Below are 22,609 nucleotides of genomic sequence, written 5' to 3'. Positions count from 1 at the left end.
TAGGTCCGGCCCTAAATGAACGATCAGCCGCTGACACGATCATCGGCTGATCGTTCTCTCTATTTCACCGAACGATAATCGGCCGAATCGGGCCAAATGGGGCCGATCCGTCCGATTATCGTTACTGTGGAATAGGGCCCATAGAAACATAGAAGATTGTTGACAATAAAAGACCATCTGGTTCATCTAGTCTGCCCTTATATTATTTCCTTGTTTTTAAAGGGTTGTCCGTCGGTCGGCCTTTTTTAATATACTGCTGCTGGTGCAAATAAAACAATAAACATGTTATCCTTACTGTCCACGCTCTCTGTGTCCTCTCTGGTGTTGCCAATGTCCCCAACTGACCAAGGCCATATTTACCACTAGCCACCCGTGGTCCAGTGCCTAGGGCGGCACCTTGCAGGGGAGCACCACCTCCCATTCAGACTTGGTCTGGTATGGCGGTACCAGTCACAGTATTGGGGTGTTGTCTAGGTCTGGTATGGTGGTGTTAAATGTGATGCCAGAATGCTCTAATCATTGATTCAATGTGGAAATTTGTTTATGTTTTAAGCAGTTAAAAACCATGAGAAACAAATTCAGACAATGTTTCTACATGTGGCATGTGGCCGAAACCAAGATGGGGCGTTTTCAGGTTTAGTGCCTAGGGCAGCAGCAGCTGTTACTAGAGCCCTGCAGCTGACTGCAAAGCCTTCACTTTTTTACAGCCTCATACCAGTATCTCCTGTCGTGTGTTGTTAGGCCATCTGTTCCCCTCATCTATTAGTGCCCAGGAGGAAAGTACACTGTATATAAAGTACACTATAGGGTGTCTATGTTTGTTTATGCTGTATATGGACCATGTTTTTAATGAACCAATAAAAGTTATGTATTAATTGCCCTAAAGTGGTCCTTGTACGTCTGTGAGAACTGAACCTGCAGCTGACTGCAAAGCCTTCACTTCCAAGGCAAACTCATCTCAGGAGTGACAGCCCGCTCAGCCAATCACTGAGAGAGTGATTGGCTGAGCGGGCTATCACTCCCAAAACAAGTTCCTCTCGGAAGTAAAGGCTCTACAGTGAGCGGGGAACACCACCTACACCGCAACAGGACACCAAAGGGGTGCAGACAGGTAAGGATAACATGTTTATTCTTTTATATGCACCAGCAATTTATTAAAAGAAGACGACCGCCAGACAACTTCTTTAACCCCACTATATGGCCTTCAAACATGACTTGAGATTACTAGTCATGCCAGAATTTCCTACACAAGGAAGAGAATCCATCTGTAGATAGCTTTTTAAATTATTTACATTTACATGATGCACTACTGTTTTTGTGTACTTAAAACAATTTATTGTTACAGACAGTAATATGATATGGGAAGGAGAAGAAATCACAGCAATAAGGTGGGAAGGATGAATTAAGGAGGGTGGTAGTCCCGTTTTTTAAATTAATGTCAAGACTGTCCAAGATGGTATAGTCCAGTGATGGTGAACCTCTGGCACACCAGCTCCTTCAAATTTACAATTCCCATTATGTCTGGGCAGCCAAAGCCATGCCCCTTTTTGTCCTGGCATGTTGGGAATTGTAGTTTTGCAACCAATGGCATGCCGAAGGTTCACCATAACTGGTATAGTCTCTGAGCAGGATATGAATCAGCCTGCAGCTGTCCAGGATGGGCATTCTACTACTTCTCAAAATGAAGCCATACTTGGATGTATCTATCCTTAAAACAGTTCATACGGTGTTAGAAATAGACCATACAATACTGAACTGTATAATATTCCGTTGCGGGTCCCGAGTCTTTGAGTTCATAATCCAGGATGTCCAACAGATTTAGTGGAAGGGGTGCTCCCAAAAAAGGCAAAGCTATTTGTTTTGTGAATTGGCAGTACCTTGTTAGAGGTGGGGGAGTCGGGAGTCATGCTTCTGCAACTCAGCACCCCCAGTTTGACTTGTATTGTATCTTCCTAAATCTGCCAGGATATGCAGCTCCATAGTTGGCACAGAGCTGACAGATTCACTTTAACCCCTTAACGACATCTGGCGTACGTATACGCCCCCGCAGGGTGGGCTTTAACGCAAACGGGCGTATACGTACGCCCGATGTTTCCCCGATCGCTGTGTGTTCACACACAGCGGTCGGGGAAGATGGCCTGCTATAATGTATAGCAGGCCATCTCTGCTCGTCGGCACGGGGGGTGATTAACCCCTCCCGTGCCGACGATCGCTGCTATATGCTGATCAATACAGATCAGCATATAGCAGCTGAAAACAGCTTTCCGGGTCATCGGTTACCCGGTGGCCCGGAAAGCAATGGCGATTGGTGCTGTCCGAGATAGCACCAATCGCCATTAGTGTCCCCAACAAAGATGGCACCGATGCCACCCCCACGATCGCCGTGATAGGCCGGCCAGTACCGGCCGGCCCATCATGGCGATCTAACTGTAAAAAACAGTGTTGCCGAGTTCTGCACCCCTCAGCTAGGTAGCTGAGAGGTGCAGAACAGGTGTGTGTGGTGCAGGTGTACCATACTCACCTGATCTGGCCGTCCGGAGCGAAGATCTTTGGTCCGCGCCGTCCTCGCGTCTTCTTCGCGTCGCTTCCGGGTTCGTTCGTCCAGCGTCGGCAATCTTCGGAACCACTCGGGTCTTCTTGTTCGGCGGGCCTCGGTAATCTCCGGCAATCTTCTCTCTACTGCCCCCTAGCGGCTGATCAGTGAATATCATTCACTGATCAGTTGCTTTGGGTTAAAAAGATTTTTTATTTTTTTTTCCCCAATTTTTTTTTTTTTACTTTTTTTGCACCCTAACGCCGCTGAGTACTGATCAGCAACGCACGTAAGTGCGCCACTGATCAGCAACTCCTCTTTTTGGCGTAGGAGCGTTTTTCCCCCCTATATCCTACCGCCACTGTCTGCTGAAAAGTGCCGCACATAAGTGTGGCATTTATCAGCAGCTCCTTTCTTGGCGTAGGGATATTATTTTCTTACTGTCAAAAAAACTTAAAAAACACTACATTACACTACACTACAATAAACATTTACATACCCCATATACTAGTCCCCGTATAAAGATGGCCCCCAGGGTGTTTTCGGCGTCGGACGCATATGCTATTATTGCCTCCAACACCGAAACAACCAGAGAGAATGAATGGGGAGATCCTTCTTTCCTCCATTCATCCTCATCATCATCATCATCATCATCCAGTGACGTGTCTGGGGGTAGCGTAGCGTACGCTGCCCCGCAGACACGTCTTTTCCGCCAGTACCGTCCCAATAAGAGATCACGGTATGGCGTGAAATTCTACAAACTCTGTGACAGTACCTCAGGGTACTCTTACAGATTTATAAGGCTGGGTTCACACTATGTATATTTGAGGCTGTATTTGTGAGGCTGTATAGCAACCAAAACCAGGAGTGGATTGAAAACACAGAAAGGCTATGTTCACATAATGTTGTAATTGAGTGGATGGCCATCATATAACGGTAAATAACTGCCATTATTTCAATATAACAGCCGTTGTTTCAAAATAACAGCAAAAATTTGCCATTAAATGACAGCCATCCACTCAATTACAACATTATGTGAACATAGCCTTTCTGTGTTTTCAATCCACTCCTGGTTTTGGTTGCTATACAGCCTCACAAATACAGCCTCAAATATACATAGTGTGAACCCAGCCCCCGGGTAGGTGCATACTGCGGAATGGCGAAGGATAACCCTTTGTGCATTCCGCAGCTGGCACCCGCCGGCGGACTGATGCAGGCGTGCGTCTCCGCCCGTGTCATAGACTCCATCCTATGCACGGGCGGATTCCGTTGTCCGTCCAAAGAATGAACACGTTCATTCTTTGGACAGAGGGCAGAATCCGCCTGTGCATAGAATGGAGTGTGACACGAGCGGAGACGCACGCCTGCATCAGTCCGCCAGCGGGTGCCAGTTGCGGAATGCACAAAGGGTTATCCTTCGCCATTCCGCAGTGTACATGTACCATTACAGTGTATGAAGGAAGGGACACCCGAATCCAGCCCCAGATGCCCCCAGATGAACCCACTCCCCCCCTCCCGTCCTCAGAGTTAGTGGGGAGATCGTCCGGGAACTGATCTTCCCACTGCAGGATAAAGGTTACCACCTGTACGGGGATAACTTTTATACCAGCACCCCCCTCCTCTGGTCTCTCGCTGCCCGAGCTACTGTAGCTTGCGGCACAATCCGAAAATATCAGAAGTAGTAATAAAGCCATAATATTTAGCAGCCATGGAGCGGACCCAGCACTTCTGGATATGAAGGACCCCGTACCGCACCAGGACAACATTTTCCAGGTGACGTCCCCCACACTGGAAAACAGGAGACCCCAGAAGAAGTGCAGAGTGTGGTGTAATAGGGAGATCAGGAGGGACACCATTTTCCTATGTGACACCTGTCCTGATCACCCCGGCCTCTGCATACTGGATCGCTTCAAGGCGTACCACACGTCATTGGGGTTCTACATTATCTAAATTCTGTCCCTTATTCCTATTTCAGGGGTCACGCTGATCTGGGGATTGTTCTGATCGCCATTATGGAGTCAGGAAGGAATTTTTCCCCTGTGATAAAGCTACTGTCGTCTGCCTAGGGTTTTTTGCCTTCCTCTGGATCAACACAGGTTGAATTTGATGGACACCTGTCATTTTCAACCTTATAAACTAATAATTGGCCTAATACCCCCAAATAAATTAGAATTGTCCCTTTTCCCCAGCTAAGTAGGTATGGCCGCCATTCCCATTAGAGGATGCCATGATGCAATTACAGAGCCTCTGTGCTGCCGGGACAGAAGAAACCCCCCACAAGTGACCCCATTCTGGAAACTACAACCCATAAGGAATCTAACAAGGGGGGCAGCGGGGATATGGCCCCCTGGTGACGGCCACATTTGGGACGTGAAAATAAAAAAAATTTATTTTTTATTTTCACGGCACATGTTCTACATATGTGTATATCACCAGTGGGGTCCATATGCTCACTGCACCCCTCGTTAGATTCCTTATGGGGTGTAGTTTCCAGAATGGGGTCACTTGTGGGGGGTTTCTACTGTCCTGGCAGCACAGGAGCTTTGTAAATGCGACATGGCCTCCATCCTCCATTCCAGCCTCTAAATGGCGCTCTATCCCTTTGGTGGCTTGCCCTGTGCCAATATGGCACATTATGTCCACATGTGGGGTATTTTCGTACTCAGGGGAAGCTACCCTACACGTTTTGAGTTCACTTTCTTTTTTAACCCCTTGTGGAAAAGGAAAAAATCAAGGCTAGACCAACATTTAGTGTAAAAAATGTTTAATTTTTACACTAAATCATTGACCTTGTCTTGATTTTTTCATTTTCACAAGGGGTTAAAAGATAAAAAAAACACTAAATGTGTAGAGCAATTTCCCCTGAGTACGGAAATACCCCACATGTGGACATAAAGCGCCATGTGGGTGCAGGGTAAGCCTCCGAAGGGAAGGAGCGCCATTTGGATTTTGGAGGCTGGATTTGGCCAGAATGGATGATGAACGCCATGTCGCATTTACAGAGCCCTTGTGCTGCCAAGACAGTGGAAACCCCCCACAAGTGACCCTATTCTGGAAACTACACCCTTCAAGGAATCTATCAAGGGGTGCAGTGAGGATATGGACCCCTTGATGACGGCCACATTTGTGCCGAGAAAGTGAAAAAATGAAAATTTTCCATTTCACGTCACCTTGTTCCACATTTGTGCCCGTCACCAGTGGGGTCCATATGCTCACTGCACCCCTTGTTAGATTCCTTGAGGGGTGTAGTTTCCAAAATGGGGTCACTTGTGGGGGGTTTCCAGTGTCTTGGCAGCACGAAGGGTCTGTAAATGCGACATGACCCTTGAAATCCATTCCAGTAAAATCCAGCTTGCAAAGGCCAATTGGCGCTCCTTCCCTTTGGAGGCTCGTCCTGCGCCCGCTTGGCACTTTATGTCCACATGTGGGGTATTTCTGTACTCAGGAGAAACTGCGCTACACGTTTGGTGTTTTTTTTTCTTTTATCCCCTTGTAAAAATGAAAAATGAAGGCTAGAACAACATTTTAGTGTAAAAAATAGAAGTTTTCCTTTTTTACACCACATTGTTCTGAAAGTCTGTGAAGCACCTGTGGGGTCCAAATGCTCACCGCACCCCTTGTTACATTCCTTGAGGGGTCTAGTTTTCTAAATGGTGTCCCTTTAGGGGTGTTTTTAATGTTTTGGCACCCCAGAGCCTCTGCCAACCTGAAGTGGTATGGTCAAAAATAACCAAATATAACGGAGGCGTTGAAATTCACTAGGCGCTCCCTTATATCTGAGGCTCGTGGTTGCGTCAAATAGCGCAATAGGGCCACATATGGGGTATTTCTATAAACTGCAGAAACGGGGCAATCAATATTGGGGTGCATTTCTCTGCTAATAGGTTTATCATTATGAAACATATTGGATTACAATAAAATCTCTGCACAGAAAATAAAAATTTTCAAATTTCTTACACACTTAGCTTTTATTTCTGTGACTCCCCTAAAGGGTTAAAACACTTTCTGGATGTGCTTTTGCAGAGTTTGGGGGGTGCAGTTTCTGAAATGGGGTGCTTTGTGGGGCTTTCTAACATACAGGCCCCTCAAATACACTTAAACATGAACAGGTCCCTGAAAATATCTGATTTTGAAATTTTACAGAAAATTTGGAAAATTGCTGCTAATGTTTTAAGCTTTCTATTGTCTAAAAAAAATGAAATATAGTTTAATAAATACTGCCACCATAAAGTAGACATGTTGCTAATGCTATTTAATATATAATTTATGTGGCATAACCATTTTCTGTATACGCAGGAAGGTTTCAAAGTTGGAAAAATGCATTTTTTCAAAATTGTTCATGTTATTTTGGTGTTTTTCATAAAGATTCGTTATGAGTATCGACTCCATTTTACTGGAAATGTGAAGTACAATATGTCACGAGAAAACAATCTCAGAATCAGCCAGATAGGTAAAAGCATCCCGAAGTTATTAATGACTAAAGTGACACAGGTCATATTCATAAAATTTGTCTCTGTCCTTAAGGCCATTTCAGGCTCTGTCCTTAACCCCTAGACGACCCAGGGCATATAGTTACGTCATGGAAGTCTGTCCCCAGACGACCTAGGGCGTAACTGTACGCCCTGGGTGTTTCTCCCGCTATGAAGCGTGCTCCGGAGCGGAGCGCGCTTCATAGGAGGTGGGGGCCGGCTGCAATCAGCAGCCGGGACCTCACCGGTAATGACACGCTGCAGCGATCGTGCTGCCGCGTGTCATTAACTCCTTAAACTCCTTTAAGTGTAAGTGACAGGGGGAGTCCCCTGTCACTTACCGATCGGGACCCCCGCAGTGTGACTGCGGGGGTCCCGATCAGTAAAACGGACTGCCGGAGGTCTCTCACCTGCCTCCGTGCGGTCCGATCGGCGATCTGCTACACTGAGCCTGCACAGGCAGGCTCAATGAGCTGATCGCCGATAACACTGATCAACGCTATGCCTATGGCATAGCAATGGTCAGTGTAAAAATCCAAGTACTGGATGTAAAAGTCCCCCAAAGGGACTTCAAATGTGTAAAAAAAAAAAGTTAAAAACACTATTACACTACCCCAAAACCCCTCCCCCAATAAAAGTTGAAATCACCCCCCTTTCCCATTATATAAATAAAACATATAAAAATAAATAAACAAATAAACATATAATATACCGTAGCGTGTGTAATTATCGGATATATTAAAATATAACAAGCGTCATTGCGAACGGTAAATGGCGTACACGGAAAGAGGGAAAAAAGTGCGCGGTTTACCGATTTTATGTTACATTATATAGAAAAAAAAATTATAAAAAGTGATCAAAACGTCCGATCCTCACAAATATGGTATTAATAAAAACTAGAGATCATGGCGGAAAAAATGACACCACATACAGCCTCATATGTGAAAAAATAAAACCGTTATAAGCGTCACAATAGTCCCATTTTATTTATAATTAATTGCCAAAAAAAAGGATTTCATTTAAAAAAAATATATAGAACATTAGAGAATCTGTGTAAACCTGCATATGGTTGTGTTCGGACTGACCTATAGAATAAAAATGTCATGTCGCTGTTACCATATAGTGCATTACGTAGACACAGGAACCCCCCAAACGTTACCATATTGCATTCTTTTTTGCGATTTCACCAATTTATATCTTCATAAATAATATATTTGGAATTCCATCATACATGTTATGGTAAAATGAATGACGCCATTACACAGTACAACTATTCCTGTAACAAATAAGCCCTTACATGGCCTTGTAGATAAAAAAAACTGAAAGTGCTAGAGCTCTTAGAAGGGGCGGAGGGAAAAACGGAAACACTAAGATTAAAATTTGCGCGGTCCACTGGGTCATTTTGGGCCTGGTCCTCAAAGGGTTAAGGGGTTAAAGTGTCACTGTCGTGAATTTCGTTTTTTGCAGAAATCAATAGTACAGGCGATTTTAAGAAACTTTGTAATTGGGTTTATTATCCGAAAATTGCATTTTTATCATGAAAAAGCAGTTTGAAGCTCCCCCCCCCCCCGTCTTCATTGTTCTCCTATGGAGAGAGCTAAAGAAAAGACCAGAACAGGACAACAAAGAGTTAATCTACAAACACCTCACCATTTATCTCTTCTGACCATCACCACTGACCTGTCTGAGCTTGGATTACAGCTGTCACCCAGCTCTGTGCCTGTAATCCTCTGTTATCTGCTTTCTGCTGCCGGCTAACTCCCTCCTTCCTCCTCCCCCCTCCCCTCTCTATAGGAACAGACAGGGTATGACTTCTGCAACAAGTCACAATTTTCAGATTTTTTGGAGTGGATGAAAAAGAGGAAGGAGGGGGGGACCTGGGAAAAGGCTTTTTACATGCAGATAATGGCAGATTTGGCTAATAAACCCAATTACAAAGTTTCTTAAAATCGCCTGGACTATTGATTTCTGCAAAAAAAAAAATACAACAGTGACTCTTTAAAGGAGAAGTCCAGCGAAAATTTTTAAGTATTGTATTGCCCCCCAAAAGTTATACAAATCACCAATATACACTTATTAAGGGAAATGCTTATAAAGTGCTTTTTTCCCTGCACTTACTACTGCATCAAAGCTTCACTTCCTGGATAAAATGGTGATGTCACGACCCGACTCCCAGAGCTGTGTGGGCTGTGGCTGCTGGAGAGGATGATGGCAGAGGGACACAAAGGGACACAGGGCACTGGAGGGACACTGAGCATCCCTCTGCCATCATCCTCTCCAGCAGCCACAGCCCGCACAGCTCTGGGAAGGTCATGACATCACCATTTTATCCAGAAAGTGAAGCCTTGATGCAGTAGTAAGTGTCAGGAAAAAAGCACTTTATGTGCATTTCTTGTATTAAGTGTATATAGGTGATTTGTATAACTTCTGGGGGACAATACTTTAATAACATTTTTCGCTGTACTTTTCCTTTAAGTCTGCACTTTGGCTTATAAAGAGGGGTCCTATATGGGGGCATATTAATAGCAGGTGTTCAGATGGGAAACCCCCTTCTAACATATATACATCCAAAATTTCAGGATATCAGAAGGGTTCATTTCTAGCCCAGTCGACCATGAATATACCATATGATTTCTTATAACACACAAGTCTGCTCATACAGAAATAATTGTTTCACTAAGGCATGATATGAGAAAAGCTTTGTAAAACATTGCAGCCAGTGAGTGTTGAAGCGCGGAGGATCTGCATTATTCTTCTCAGTGTTGGAGGGTATTTGACCCACAACAAACAAGGCCCACCGGAGCTTCTACAAAGGAAAACAGTACAATGCAAAATTCCACAATTTCACATAACAAAGGCCTGGTCCTTTTATAGTACAAATGATATGAAGCTCACACAAACAAATACACTCATTATAACCAAGGTCAGGTGTGCGAGACTGGTGCCAACTGAGAAATACAATGCCACATGGAAATCCTAAAGGTGCAGCAGTTACGTGGTAACAAAAAACACCTAATTTCTGTCTACTTCACTACTGAAGCATATATGATTGCTTATAATCTGAACAATTTTTGGAAGTATCAAGAAAGTGAACTGATCTACAGTATATTTATTTGATAGATAATTTCTAGCTAAAATACTATAGCAACAATCTATGGCTAAAGTACCGTACTTAAATTGAATCATAGAATAATAGATAGTTAGATGATAGATAGATAGATAGATAGATAGATAGATAGGATATGGGACCAGGATGACAAAGGACAGGTGCAGCCCTAACGCTGGCACCCACCCCGCTGTTCCTGCCTCTCAACAACCCTAACGGCAGCAGATAACTGCTTGACGGTCCCTAATCCTATATAAGTGAACACCGAACAAAGACAAAACAAACACAACACAATATAACAGGGTGAGAGGTCCAAGTAAGCAACAAGAGAGTGTCGCAGTACAAAACGTGATCCAAGAGAATAGTCAAAGTCCAAAAAGCCAGAAGTCAGAATACCATATACACGAATGCAGGGAACGCTAGGTCAAGACACACTAGTAAACTAGGCTCTATTGCAGGCAAGGAGGAAGATGAGGGAAATAGTCTTATGGAGCTTGAGGCCCAGCCCCATATTGTGATTGGGGCAGAGACCCTAGCCACCCAAACCCCAACCATAGTTGACTGGCGGTGACAGCCGCCAATCACATTAACTTTAATGCAAAACACCAAAGCCGTTGGGCTGGGGGTGGTGAAGCCCCAGCCGCGGCAAGAACTGTCGATCCTTCCAGCTGGGCCGGTTGTTGGAGACGTTGTCGGCACCAGGAGAGAGCTGACCGCATGCTGCTGAAGTGCGGGGAGCAGCGCACAGCTGATAGATAGATAGATAGATAGATAGATAGATGGATAGATAGATAGATAGATAGATAGATAGATAGATAGATAGATAGATAGGAGATAGATAGATAGATAGATAGATAGATAGATAGATGGGCAGGCATATGCATCTGAGCAGTTTTACAGTTCACTTCATTGTGCCCCTTTTTACTATATGGGCATTCTTGCACTTATAGTTTTAAATGGGCCCTTTGTGTGTGATTGGGTACATTCTGTGTGTGTAGGGGGAAGGGGGTTTACTAAGTGTGTACTTTATGTATGTGGTACTCTAAATTTTATGCCATCCTAATTAGTATACAGGTATTCAGGTAAGTAAATAAGTAAATATAGTTTTTAGATTATATTTGATTTCAATTTGTGTGTGTCATTTGATGCTTTCTATTTTTCTTCCAAAAAAATCCAAATGAATAACCAATGAGCATAGGCATTGAACTTACTTATAGGGGTTTTTCTTGCAAATAAAAAACTGTGCTTCCTTCCTTACTGTGCAGCAAAACAATAAAGAAGCCTATAATTACCCCCACATGTGGGCTTTCTTTTTACTTTTCTGCCATTTTCCAATTCTGTTGGTCAATACGATTACAGCAATAACCATTTCACCTAGTTTTTGCAATGTTGTACTTTTAAAAAATTCTAATTTTAATGGCAATCCTTTTAAAAATAGAAATGATCCATATTGCCATATTCTGACACATTGCCATATTTCTGAAATGTTCAGTTTACAGAGCTGTGTAAACCTCATTTTTTTTGCACAGTGCTCTGTAGTTCGTTTTATCAATAATAATGTTGGAACTTTTTCAGGAAAGCTGTACAAGCAGATTTACCTTGGCAGGTAAGGAGGCCTTCAAAAGTCTCCGGCTGCCATGGTAGCCAATCAGCATAAGGGTTTGACAGGGCAGACACCTTCTAACTGCTGTGATAACTATTGATTGTGGTTTTTAGAGAGTTAAATGACTGACATTATTGTGATTGCTGATGTCAGTCTTTAGTTGTGGGTGTCAGCTGCAGATAAAAGGAGGCACCTCAGCTCCTGAGTCTTCTCTATACTTTTTTTTCCTCCTTTCCTGTCATGATAGGGAGGGTTGGTGCAGTCCTACTGTTACCCACACCACTGTCACTTCCTACTTGGATGATCCACCCTAAATGGTGGCCCCCAACTACATGGAGATAAGTGCACAAGAGATGGAGAGAGGTCAGACAGGCTGGGTCAATACCTGATGAGCATGGAGATGCAAAATTACAACATAAAAGAAAACCAGATAAACACACCAAATGGTCAGAATCAAAAAGACAGACAGAGAGCTGGTCAGATTGGATAAATACCAGGAAGTCAATATCAGGTCTAAATAATCAAGCAAAAGCAAGGACAAACACAGCCTGGAAAATGAGAATAGCAAGAAAGCTGCATAGTAAACTGGAAACACATTAGTGGTCTTTAAGCACCCTGATTATTCTCAGAGACTTAGGGTCCTTTTAGACACACTTATTTCTCGGTGGTGGGGGACACAAACGAGCACCGATCAGCAAGATCGGCAGCTCATTTGCTCTGCCTTTACATGGGACGCGAAATCTGGCAGATGGGCTGCATGAACGATTCTTCACTCATGCAGCCCTGGAATGGACAGAACAGATATGTGTATATCCGTGATGTTAAATTCCAGATCACATGTAGCAGTCTATACTTACCAGCCTCGCTGCTTGTGATGCTGTTCTCCTGCTCTCCGGTCCTCACTCCGGCTGTATCTTCAGTCCCTGTCTCCTCCAGCTGTCAATAGTTCAGGAGAATACAGTAGCCTGAAGTTACAGCAGCAGCTGGAGGACTGGAGAACCAGATGCTTCTGGATGACAAGCAGCATGGCTTGTAAGTATAGCCTGCTGCTTGTGATCTGGAAACTGACAGTATGGATATACACATATCTATGCTGTCAGTTTCTCTTTATCTTTCTCGGATGCACTTTCTTTGCCTGGCGCTTCAGTTTCCTCATTGGTCACTCTGCACAGAGTGCGGAAAAAAGATGCAACAACAACACAGACCCATTCCATTTATCTTGAAGCTTAAAGTACCTCCAATATTAAAAAATGTCTATCATGCAGCACTGTTCTATGCTTCTCTATGGCATTAGGTTTCGTTTTGGAGACAGAGCTGGAAGCTTTGTCTCCTAATACACAGGGCTGTATTTACCACTAGGCACTCGTGGTCTGGTGCCTAGGGCAGCACCTTGCAGGGGGGCAGCACCAGGGAGCAGGGTGAAAGAAACCATTGCCATTAAATCTGGTGTCTTTTCGAGGGGGTGGGGGTATTGTTCAGGTCTGGTGTGTCAGTGTTTTAATGTGATGCCTGGAGCTATTACCTACCAATCCTGTGGTGAAAATTTCTTCTGACAATATGGAGATGGCTCTAATCATTGATTCAATGTGGAAATTTGTTTTAAGCAGTTAAAAACCATGAAAAACACAATTATGAAACCACTCTTCCCCACACTCCTCAAGATGAGGCGTCTTCAGGTTTAGTGCTTAAGGCAGCAGCAGCTGTTACTACAGCCCGCTAATACATAGTTATATACAATGGGCATGGGAAGAATGTGCACTAGGAAACATTTTCCAGCGTCAAATTTTAAATGGATGGATGATATAATAATCACTAGAGGTACACTTTAAGCTAATATTGAAAGCTGTAGTAGTAGTAGTAACATCTTGTTAATTCTTTACTCAACCTTGCTTCTTTCAGATAAGCCTTTACCTCAAGGCCTGTCCGGAAGTCAACTCGGGATCCTCGGGGGCGTGGTTGCAGCTCTACTTATAATTACTGTAGCAGTGAGTGCATTTCTGATGAGAAGAAAAAAACAGAAACAGCGATCTGACACAGACAGTGATATGTGAGTGTTAAACTGTTACACAACCGCATATGTGATCCTTTATCTACAGGAATAGTGTTATGCCTAGTGTGCTGCCACACACAAAGATCAAGTGGTATCAGTGTTATTGTTGTGTACAGAACAAGTGTTGACCTTTAACTGTGAAATTAATATAAGAAGCAATATAGTGGAGAATGTCTTAGTGGCACCAATAAACTCCCCATGGTTTACTGAAAAATGTCCTTGTCTCCACAAACATTGATTTTTACTTGATCATTACTTAACTACTGTATGTTGTAATATTATGAATCCTTAGAACATCCCCATGTGACGTTGTTGTTATCAAAAACACAGGAAGATCTCATTACTATACAATAAAGATTTTTACTTTGTATTGTATACTTTTGAATAGAGTCAAGTATACTGGAGTACCCCTTTATATTTATTATTTTGTGCCATTTCGAGGTTAGGAACCAAGCAGGTACCCTTATTAATTCCTGCTTGATTCATAACATTTTCAGCACTAATACACAATTCCAAAATATTACATTCCACATGTATCTGAATGTTTTCCATTATGCATCACCTTCTTAGCTTGTAAATATTTCAAAGTTTTTTTTACCACTTTTAAAGGGAACCTGTCACCACTCCAGGCCAATCTGTTTTAGCAAAAACATGCATTGCCCATAAAATAACAATTTGTAACATCTTTTTTATAGCTCTGTTCTGTGCCATTCCTCTTATTTGTACTAGAAATGTATGGCTGAATAACCAACTGCATGTTACCAGTTGTGGGTGTGTCTGGCACTGCCAGCTCTGATTGGATAGTATCAGACTGGGCGGGGGCACACCTCCAGCTGGTAACACCCACAAGGATATTCAGCCATACATTTCTAGTAAGAATAACTAAAGAACAGCACATCACAGAGCTATAATAAAAGATGTTCCAGAATTGTTGTTTCATAGTTATTGTATGTATAGTAATTTGTAAAACAGATAGGTCAGGGGGTCCTATTTAAAATCACCAGCTTTTCTTCCAATAGCAGAACTTCTTAGGCACCTGGGCAGGGATGTTTTGCAATCATAACACATTTTACTGGACACGTTTCTTAAAATGTTGTACAGTTCCATGCTTCATATATTTTTCACATCCCTAGCATTATCTTTTCACATATAGTGTAACATTGCAGGACTCCATACACCCACTGCCCTAAGTAAAATGTAATTTAGTAGACTTGCGAGTTTCAGCCCATCATGCAGAGAGATTTATTGAAATGTTTTTCAGCAACATTATATTAACCATTTTCCAACATGTTTCTGATATAGAAAGATGCTGCAGGAAATGAGTAATAATGTGCTAGTGATATAACTACTGAGAAGTTACATAAGCCACATATAGAGATCTGAAAGGGAAAACAGAAAACAAGGCTTCTCCTGTGTTACTAGCAAAGTAGGAAACCTGAAATAATGCCCATAGGGTAAGTTCACACAGTGTAAAATAGAAGCCGAGATATACACATGTATTTCAGGGCAGAAACCCTTCATTTGAAGGAGCTTTTGGGAGCTCTTTTATGCATTTTAGAGTGTGTGTGTGTGTGTGTGTGTGTGTGTGTGTGTGTGTGTTTAGCATCCACCCCAATACAATATGCATACAATCCACATCAAAAGAAATAACATATAACATCTTTTTATAGTTGTACAAATTACATGGGTAACAAAACACCACGAGCACTGTGAAGCATATTCCCATTAAATTCAACATAATTCATGGGTGATGCATTACAGATGTAAAATATGCAGTTTGAATTATATTTCATTTCAAACTACACCTACAAATATACCATGTGAATATAACCATTGGTGGGAAATTGGTGGAACCGCATTTAATTCTGGACAGTAAAAACACAAACATGATGCAGCTGTATAACAGCTGTATAAAGCCCCCCTTATTACAAAGATCTCATGGAAGGGCCAGGACATGGATACCCATGAAATTTAGTCTGCAGTGGGTTCTCCACTGTGTAAATTAACAGACTGCGGAGCTGGTTATTTTACCTGCAGTCCAGTAATTATCATGGTTACATTTGACTCCTGCATGTAGAGCGATTGGCAGGTCCGGCTGTCACAACGACAGCTCGACCCTGTACTATGACAGGGTACTCCTGGCACATCCTGGTGGATGCTGGGGAATCCTGTGACATTAGTAATTATATCACAGGGCTTGGAATAGAGGACCCAGAGGCATGCAGATTGTGGTTTCTCATACAGGTCACTGTAGATAGTGTTCCAATGCATTGTTACCATTAGATCTCTGTTATTAATTATCTGTATATGCTCACAGCAGGGAAAACATAGGCTATGTGCTTACAGCTAACATGTGCCCATATGGTAAAGGAAAAAAAGACAAATTAAAAATTAAAATAAAAATATATATGTAAAATAAGAAAGGTAAAATTAAAAAAAATGTCCCCCATCTCTCAAAGATGATACACACTTCCTCAATCACACAGACACCAATTTTGGACTTTCCGCATGATGCATTAACACATTATAATGTCCCTGACATGGACGTTAGGTGCTTAGGAAGGTGCAGGAGCTCAACAGAACATTGCATTATACCAAAAATATTTACCCCAGGTCACCAGTTTTAGTTCCTTTATTCTTGCCCTATCTGCTTCTAAAGCTAAGTGAGGTTGATACATTAACATAAAATAGGGCCTATGTTTTTGGCATTATATCATTATATATTTTGCATCTCACATATTTTCAGGACTAGCATAGATTTTAGTGAGGGTACAATGCAGCTGCACTGCACAAGGATTTGTGTAGAGACGTGCACCTCCACATATACCAATATGCCCATGCACAGGTGGGAGATTATTTACAACCAGCACATTAGAGGCCTTGTTAAATCCCCCCATAATTTTACATTATTATAAATTGTTTTAGTTCATAACAGCCAATTAGTTATATGCTCTGATCACACTGACGCTTTCTTTGAGGTATAATATATTTACCTAGTGGTAAATCTATCTTCTACCAAAACACCTGTGAATATTATTCTCCATATATTATGATGACATATCAGTAATGTGTTATTTATTACTTTTCAGGGTAGATCTCCCTCCATCTCATAAACCAGCTCCTCCACCCAAGAAGAAATCTGAGATGAAGACACATCTAACAGCTCATGACATCCAGGTATCAATGTAGGAAGCCTGTCCTCAGAGTCCATAGAAAATGTCCATCAAGGCTGCATGTATAGAGTAGACTATAATGTTATACTGTATAGAGGGGAATAATCCTGGTTAAACTAAATTAAAAAAAGGATAAACTGTGGTGGCAAAAAAGCTCAAAATAAATCTTCAACCTGTTAAGCACTAATTAAAATGATGATCTTCAGGTGACAGACATGAAAGCTATAGCACATGGCGTATCAGTCTGGACATATGCTTATACATGTTATTACCACTACAGGTTGTGCACTTGGACCCTGTGAAAGCAGAAGAGGAGATAATAACGCTGCCAATACAAACTCCATATTATGACATGTCAGCCTCAGACAACATCCCCTATTGCGACCAAAGGGTAAGATATTAATATTAAGATGACAATATACACATATACAAAGTAAAGTCAAGTCAACTGGTATTGACCATTTTTCTGTCTTTTAACAACTACATTATATTTTATACCAGGAATCCCCAAGCCATTTTTCTGGATCCACATTCAAATCTAACAGGTGATGATGAGGGATATTAAATATTGAAGAAACACCAGTGTATATTGTGAAAACCGGCACAGTGGAAGCTAGATCAAATGAAAGTTACATTAATGAGCAATATGGTTCAATGGTATTGCTGGCACCAAGGTTCTGTAAGATATTGACAATCCTGGTGCCTTTACACCAGAATAATCTAGTATCTACTGGACAGCCTTTTCAGTATGTTCTTCATATGGTTTTTGAATTGAGGGGTACCCATCTATACCATTATACAATCAGATGTACACACTCGTAGCCACTAAGAGTCCACTCAATATAAAGTAGATAAGAGAACAAACACATTTATGCTCCATTGTTGCAACATGATCCTTCTGATATGGTCTTTGTTCATGCCATATCTATTGCACACATGTTCTGGACTTCTCAATTGCAAGGTTCATTCATGCATTTCCTTTGTTGCAGAAAAAGCCCAATGACCATAGAGTCAAAAACTCTGCCACCGGATAAACAGGTTCTCTCAAATAATAGGTTCTCCGAAGAGATTTCCCTGGAATAATAAGAGCCATGAAAATATTCTGACTGCAGATGTAGTGTCAAGTCTGGTACAAAATAGCATGTTTATCTATGCCGATGTGGCTACGTCTGTGTCAGAGATTACATTTCTTCTGTCAACTAGAGGCTATTAGTATCACTGTTTGTCAGTGTGTAATCTCTCTTTCATGAAGTTGAGTGACATGTATTATCAGTGTGACAGCCGATAAATACGTGTTTTTCCAGATGAATACATATCTGATTCTGCAGAAATTACTGTACATCATCGTATTTCTATTGGCATTCTCCCCATGGAGCTGGCTGACTCCTGTCAATGCTCTTTATATAATAAATTTACATTTTCTCTGCTATATACGATAAATGCATGGTAGGATTGTAAAATGATTTTTCTGAGTTATGCAGACAATCATGATGACGCCAAGGTTCCCCCTTTAGAAAATTAAAAGCCCTCTCATTAAATATAGCCAAGAGCACTTCATGAAACTATAGAAATGAAGATTGGCAATTGTGATTTTCCTGTATGTTATCACCTGTTTAAAAGGGCACTGCATGCATAGAGATATCAGGTTGTTGCAGACGTGTTTTTCACATTTTAAGGCGTCAAAGTTCATAAAAATCTGCAAAAAAATTGATTTTCCTCTAGTGACAGTATAGAACTATAACCCTACATTTCATCTGACTCCAGACTCCAAAAGGTAAATTAAGGGCAAAAGAGCCCTAAAGGGGTTGTATCATAGAGCACAAAAGGTAAAATCAGATGTGTACCACTTAGTAATCATCACTGTACTGCTTTTCTTCCCTATGTATCTGATTACTTCCTGGTTTCCTCTCTGAACTGTGACCCTACTGTTGCCATGCAACAGTAGTTACACTTTTCCCCTTGCTTGCATGTAAAGTGAAAACCAACTGCCTATACTAATGGGACAGATCAGGAGATTTTAACTGAACTGAGCATACATTACTTGCTTGGCACCGCGGCTGCATGTAAGGCTCCCGGCTCCAGTCATGCTCAGCCAATCAGTGCTGTCATGCACTGATTGGCTGAGCAGGACCAATGGGAGCCTCACATACAGCAGCGGCGCCGAGCAGGTAATGTATGCTCTCAGTGGCGGGCGGCAGGCGGTTAACTTCTATACTCACAGTGGCATGTCAATCCCACTGCGAGTATAAGCTCTCATAGGGACTGCTCTCATGGCACTGGATCCGCAGCGGATTTCGCAGCGAATCCGGAGGTTGAAAGCCTCTGCGGATCTGGTACGTGTGACAGCACCCATAGGCTGTATTCATGTTTATCAGGACTCCCTAGGGCTGCCAGCAACTTCTTCAGCCACCAGTATTAAATGTAAAGCATTCAGATTCAGAAGAACCCAACAGTGCTCGAGGTTAGCTTATCTCAACTCATGACGCAACTCCTTTAAATTCCCAATAAAAAAAATTCTTTAAGGCAAAAATGAATGATGGCCTATTAATCACTGACCAATGGGGTGCCGACACCTGGCTCCCTCACCAATAAGCTGTTCATCAGGATTGCCAGATCGATGCTGTGAATGGTGCTGGAAGCAGTTGGCTCCATTTACTGCATAGTGAACATGCCCAGTTACTTCAGCTCCCACTAAATGGAGCTCCCAGTCCCCAGTAGGAACCATCTACTTTTGACACAGTTCACAGCCTAGATCTGTCCATGGTATCCCTGGAGAACAACTAATCACTAGGAGTACCTAGTGTTATCACCTTGCTGACCAGCAATTAATCGTCTATCCTAAGGATAGATCAAAAATCACTTAAATCTCCCATGGTCTTATTTTGTCTCATATTTACAATTTATGCTGCAATATATAAGAAATTCTTCTACATGTATCTCACGGAGTAGCCCCGCCCCTGAGGATCCTGGGCAGGCAAAAATTGAAGAGATATGAAGATTATTCCCTGCACTTGCAGCAGGATTTCTAGGAGGCTGTTTGTTCATAGGCCATGTTGAACATTCTCCAGACACTTTTCTTTTATTGTTGATTTCTAGGTATTCATGTTCCTTTAAAGGGAACCTGTCCCCCCCCCCCCCATGCCGGGGTGACAGGCTCCCGACCCCCCGCTACAGCCCCCTATACTCACCTGATCCCGGGTCCTGCTTCTGGATCCGGTCGGGTCATGGAGATATCAGACGCTGCAGCCAGGCGCATGCGCTGAGAGATGAGTCCAACGCTCATAGAGAATGACGAAGAGTCCAGCGCTCCGTCATTCTCTATGAGCATTGGACTCATCTCTCAGCGCGCGGCGGGCTGCATCGGCTGATATCTCCGTGACCCGACCAGATCCAGAAGCGGGACCCGGCAGGATCAGGTGAGTATAGGGGGCTGTAGCGGGGGGTCGGGAGCCTGTCACCCCGGCACGGGGGTAACAGGTTCTCTTTAAGCTTATTTTCTCAAAATAATTCACCATTTCACCATGGTCAATTCACCATTTCAAGTCGTCCAGAATTGAGAGATGCTGCTTTTTTTCATTTACATGGATTTCTTATACATTGCAATCTGATTGGCTAAATTACATAATCATTTTCATAGCATAAAATAAAGCCAAGACAAGCCAGACAAAGCAATGTTACTGGTAGTTTGATAAATCAGTATCTTACACAACACAGAATAAAATTGTAGGGTATATCAACCTTATAAGATGCTTTCAAGTAATTCGAGACTCCTTCTAAAAAAATTGCAATATAGGTGCATAGCGATTGCAGTGAATTGTTGGTATATAGAATTCTCATAATTTTCTCTGTAATACTGTAGTCTAAAAATTGGATTATATCACAGAGAGTGAACCAATGCACATATTGTGTCCCATTGAATAGAAATATGCACCATATCTGATTCTGTCAATCTTTTATATGGACAAGAAAGGAACAGAACCTGCAGAAACATGACATACATTATAGAAATTGCTCCCTTACTGGACCTTGTGGACGTCAGACTTTTTCTGAGACAATATAAAAAAGAACTTGTTTCCATAGTGAAATTAAGTTAAAAGAGACAAATGATGTTCACTCTAAGTAGATCTGGGCTGTATCTTCAACAGAGGTATCCTTAGGCAGCCTGAAGCTACATACACAGATCTAGCAATTTATTAGGCACCCCCATATCACTGACAAAATAGATTGTTACAATTGCCCTTCATTTGTACTACATGTAAGGTCATTCTGCATGATGGAAGCCAGGTTTTTCAGAGCAGGTAAACTGAATGATTTGGGAGGGTTAGACAGGCAGGCTGTAGTGTCAGCACTCAACTAGTTGCACTATCTTGGGTTGAAACCCTTTTTGGGCTATTCGGCTTTCAACACACAAATGTGTATCATGAATGATGCCAAAAATAATGTATCATAGATGTGCCTCAGAACTGATTTCCTAGAGGCGCTATAAAAGAACAAAACCAGCAGCCAAATACAATGTAAATTCCTATGGTAAGCCAATGCAATGAATAGGAAAACTAGTCCAATAGGCAGGAAAAGGTCTGATAAATTCTCAGCATTGCCAGAGATGAGCGAAGCAAATCTGACGAATTACGATTCGTGGCAAATCGGGCATTTAATTAGCTTTGTAATGACTCGCGAATTTGCCAGATTCACTTTCCAAAATTACTTAACATGGCGGTCGCTTATGTTAACTCACAGAACTGTCTTTTGGCAGGAGCAAGGGATTATCCATAATCCCTTGCACCCATCCAATCAGCTGCAAGCCCCAATGGGATGTCAGCAAACCCCCCCATATAAAGGGGATTCACTTCCTGGAGGCGGTCAGTCGGCTGTGTATAGTGGAGAGTAGGTAGCAGCAGGCAGAAAGAACAGGGAGAGAAATACAGAGAGATAGGGACAGAGAGGAGAGGAGAGGAGGGGAGGGTAGATTGTGAGTCATTTTGTGTGGGAGCAGTGAAGCCATTGCCCAGTATGCCAAGTAACTGGGTGACTGATGTTCATTATACCAAGTCACTGGTTGCTGGTTGTGCATTATAGGAAGTCACACTGCACTCCATCTTAATAACTCACTGGGTGCTCATTTACCAATGTCCACTGTTGTCCTTGGAGAAAATTGATATTACGCACTGATCCATCAACGTCCACTACTGTCCATGGCGGAAATTGAATGATTAACATGCTGATTGAAATTTTTTAAAAGTTGACATTTTCCAATTTAGACAAATTTAGAAAAAATTGCTAATCTGTAATAGTCCCGACATGGAGAGAAAGAAGCTGCTGCACATCACACCTATGGCTGACACTATTGCCACTCGGCTACATTTAAAAACCAACGCCAGGATGTTGGTATATAGTTTGATCAAACCATATTGCCCCATGTACCACGTGCAGGTCTCCTGGTTCACATGGGTCCCTACACTAACTCCACACTGTGTCGGTCAGCGACCGCCAACCCCGCAAAGCATGCACATGCAGGGAAGGGAGGCCATGGAACCCCAATGTCCCCCCCCCAAACCCAAAGTGCCCCCCCCCCAAAAAAAAAAAAAACCTGTTCCTGTTTGTGCACGCTTTGCGGGGTTGGCGGTCGCTGACCGAAAAAGTGTGGCGTTAGTGTAGGGACCCATATGAACCAGAAG

General features: G+C 42.5%; 1 protein-coding gene across 1 annotated transcript in view; it reads left to right on the top strand.

The window, feature by feature from the left end:
- Positions 1 to 22,609, top strand: part of NECTIN1 (nectin cell adhesion molecule 1) — a 207,392-nt gene that overhangs the window by 166,863 nt on the left and 17,920 nt on the right. Inside the window, exons 6-8 of the mRNA XM_069946463.1 lie at positions 13,611 to 13,758; positions 16,851 to 16,938; positions 17,215 to 17,325. Of these exons, the coding sequence (XP_069802564.1) occupies positions 13,611 to 13,758; positions 16,851 to 16,938; positions 17,215 to 17,325 (347 nt within the window). The remainder of the gene's footprint in view (positions 1 to 13,610; positions 13,759 to 16,850; positions 16,939 to 17,214; positions 17,326 to 22,609) is intronic.

This window comes from Dendropsophus ebraccatus, chromosome 12 (genome assembly GCF_027789765.1).
Source record: "Dendropsophus ebraccatus isolate aDenEbr1 chromosome 12, aDenEbr1.pat, whole genome shotgun sequence".
Classification (NCBI taxonomy): Eukaryota; Metazoa; Chordata; class Amphibia; order Anura; family Hylidae; genus Dendropsophus; species Dendropsophus ebraccatus.
The sequence above is the reverse complement of the archived record's forward strand: the minus strand, read 5'-3'. Positions and strand labels throughout refer to the sequence as shown.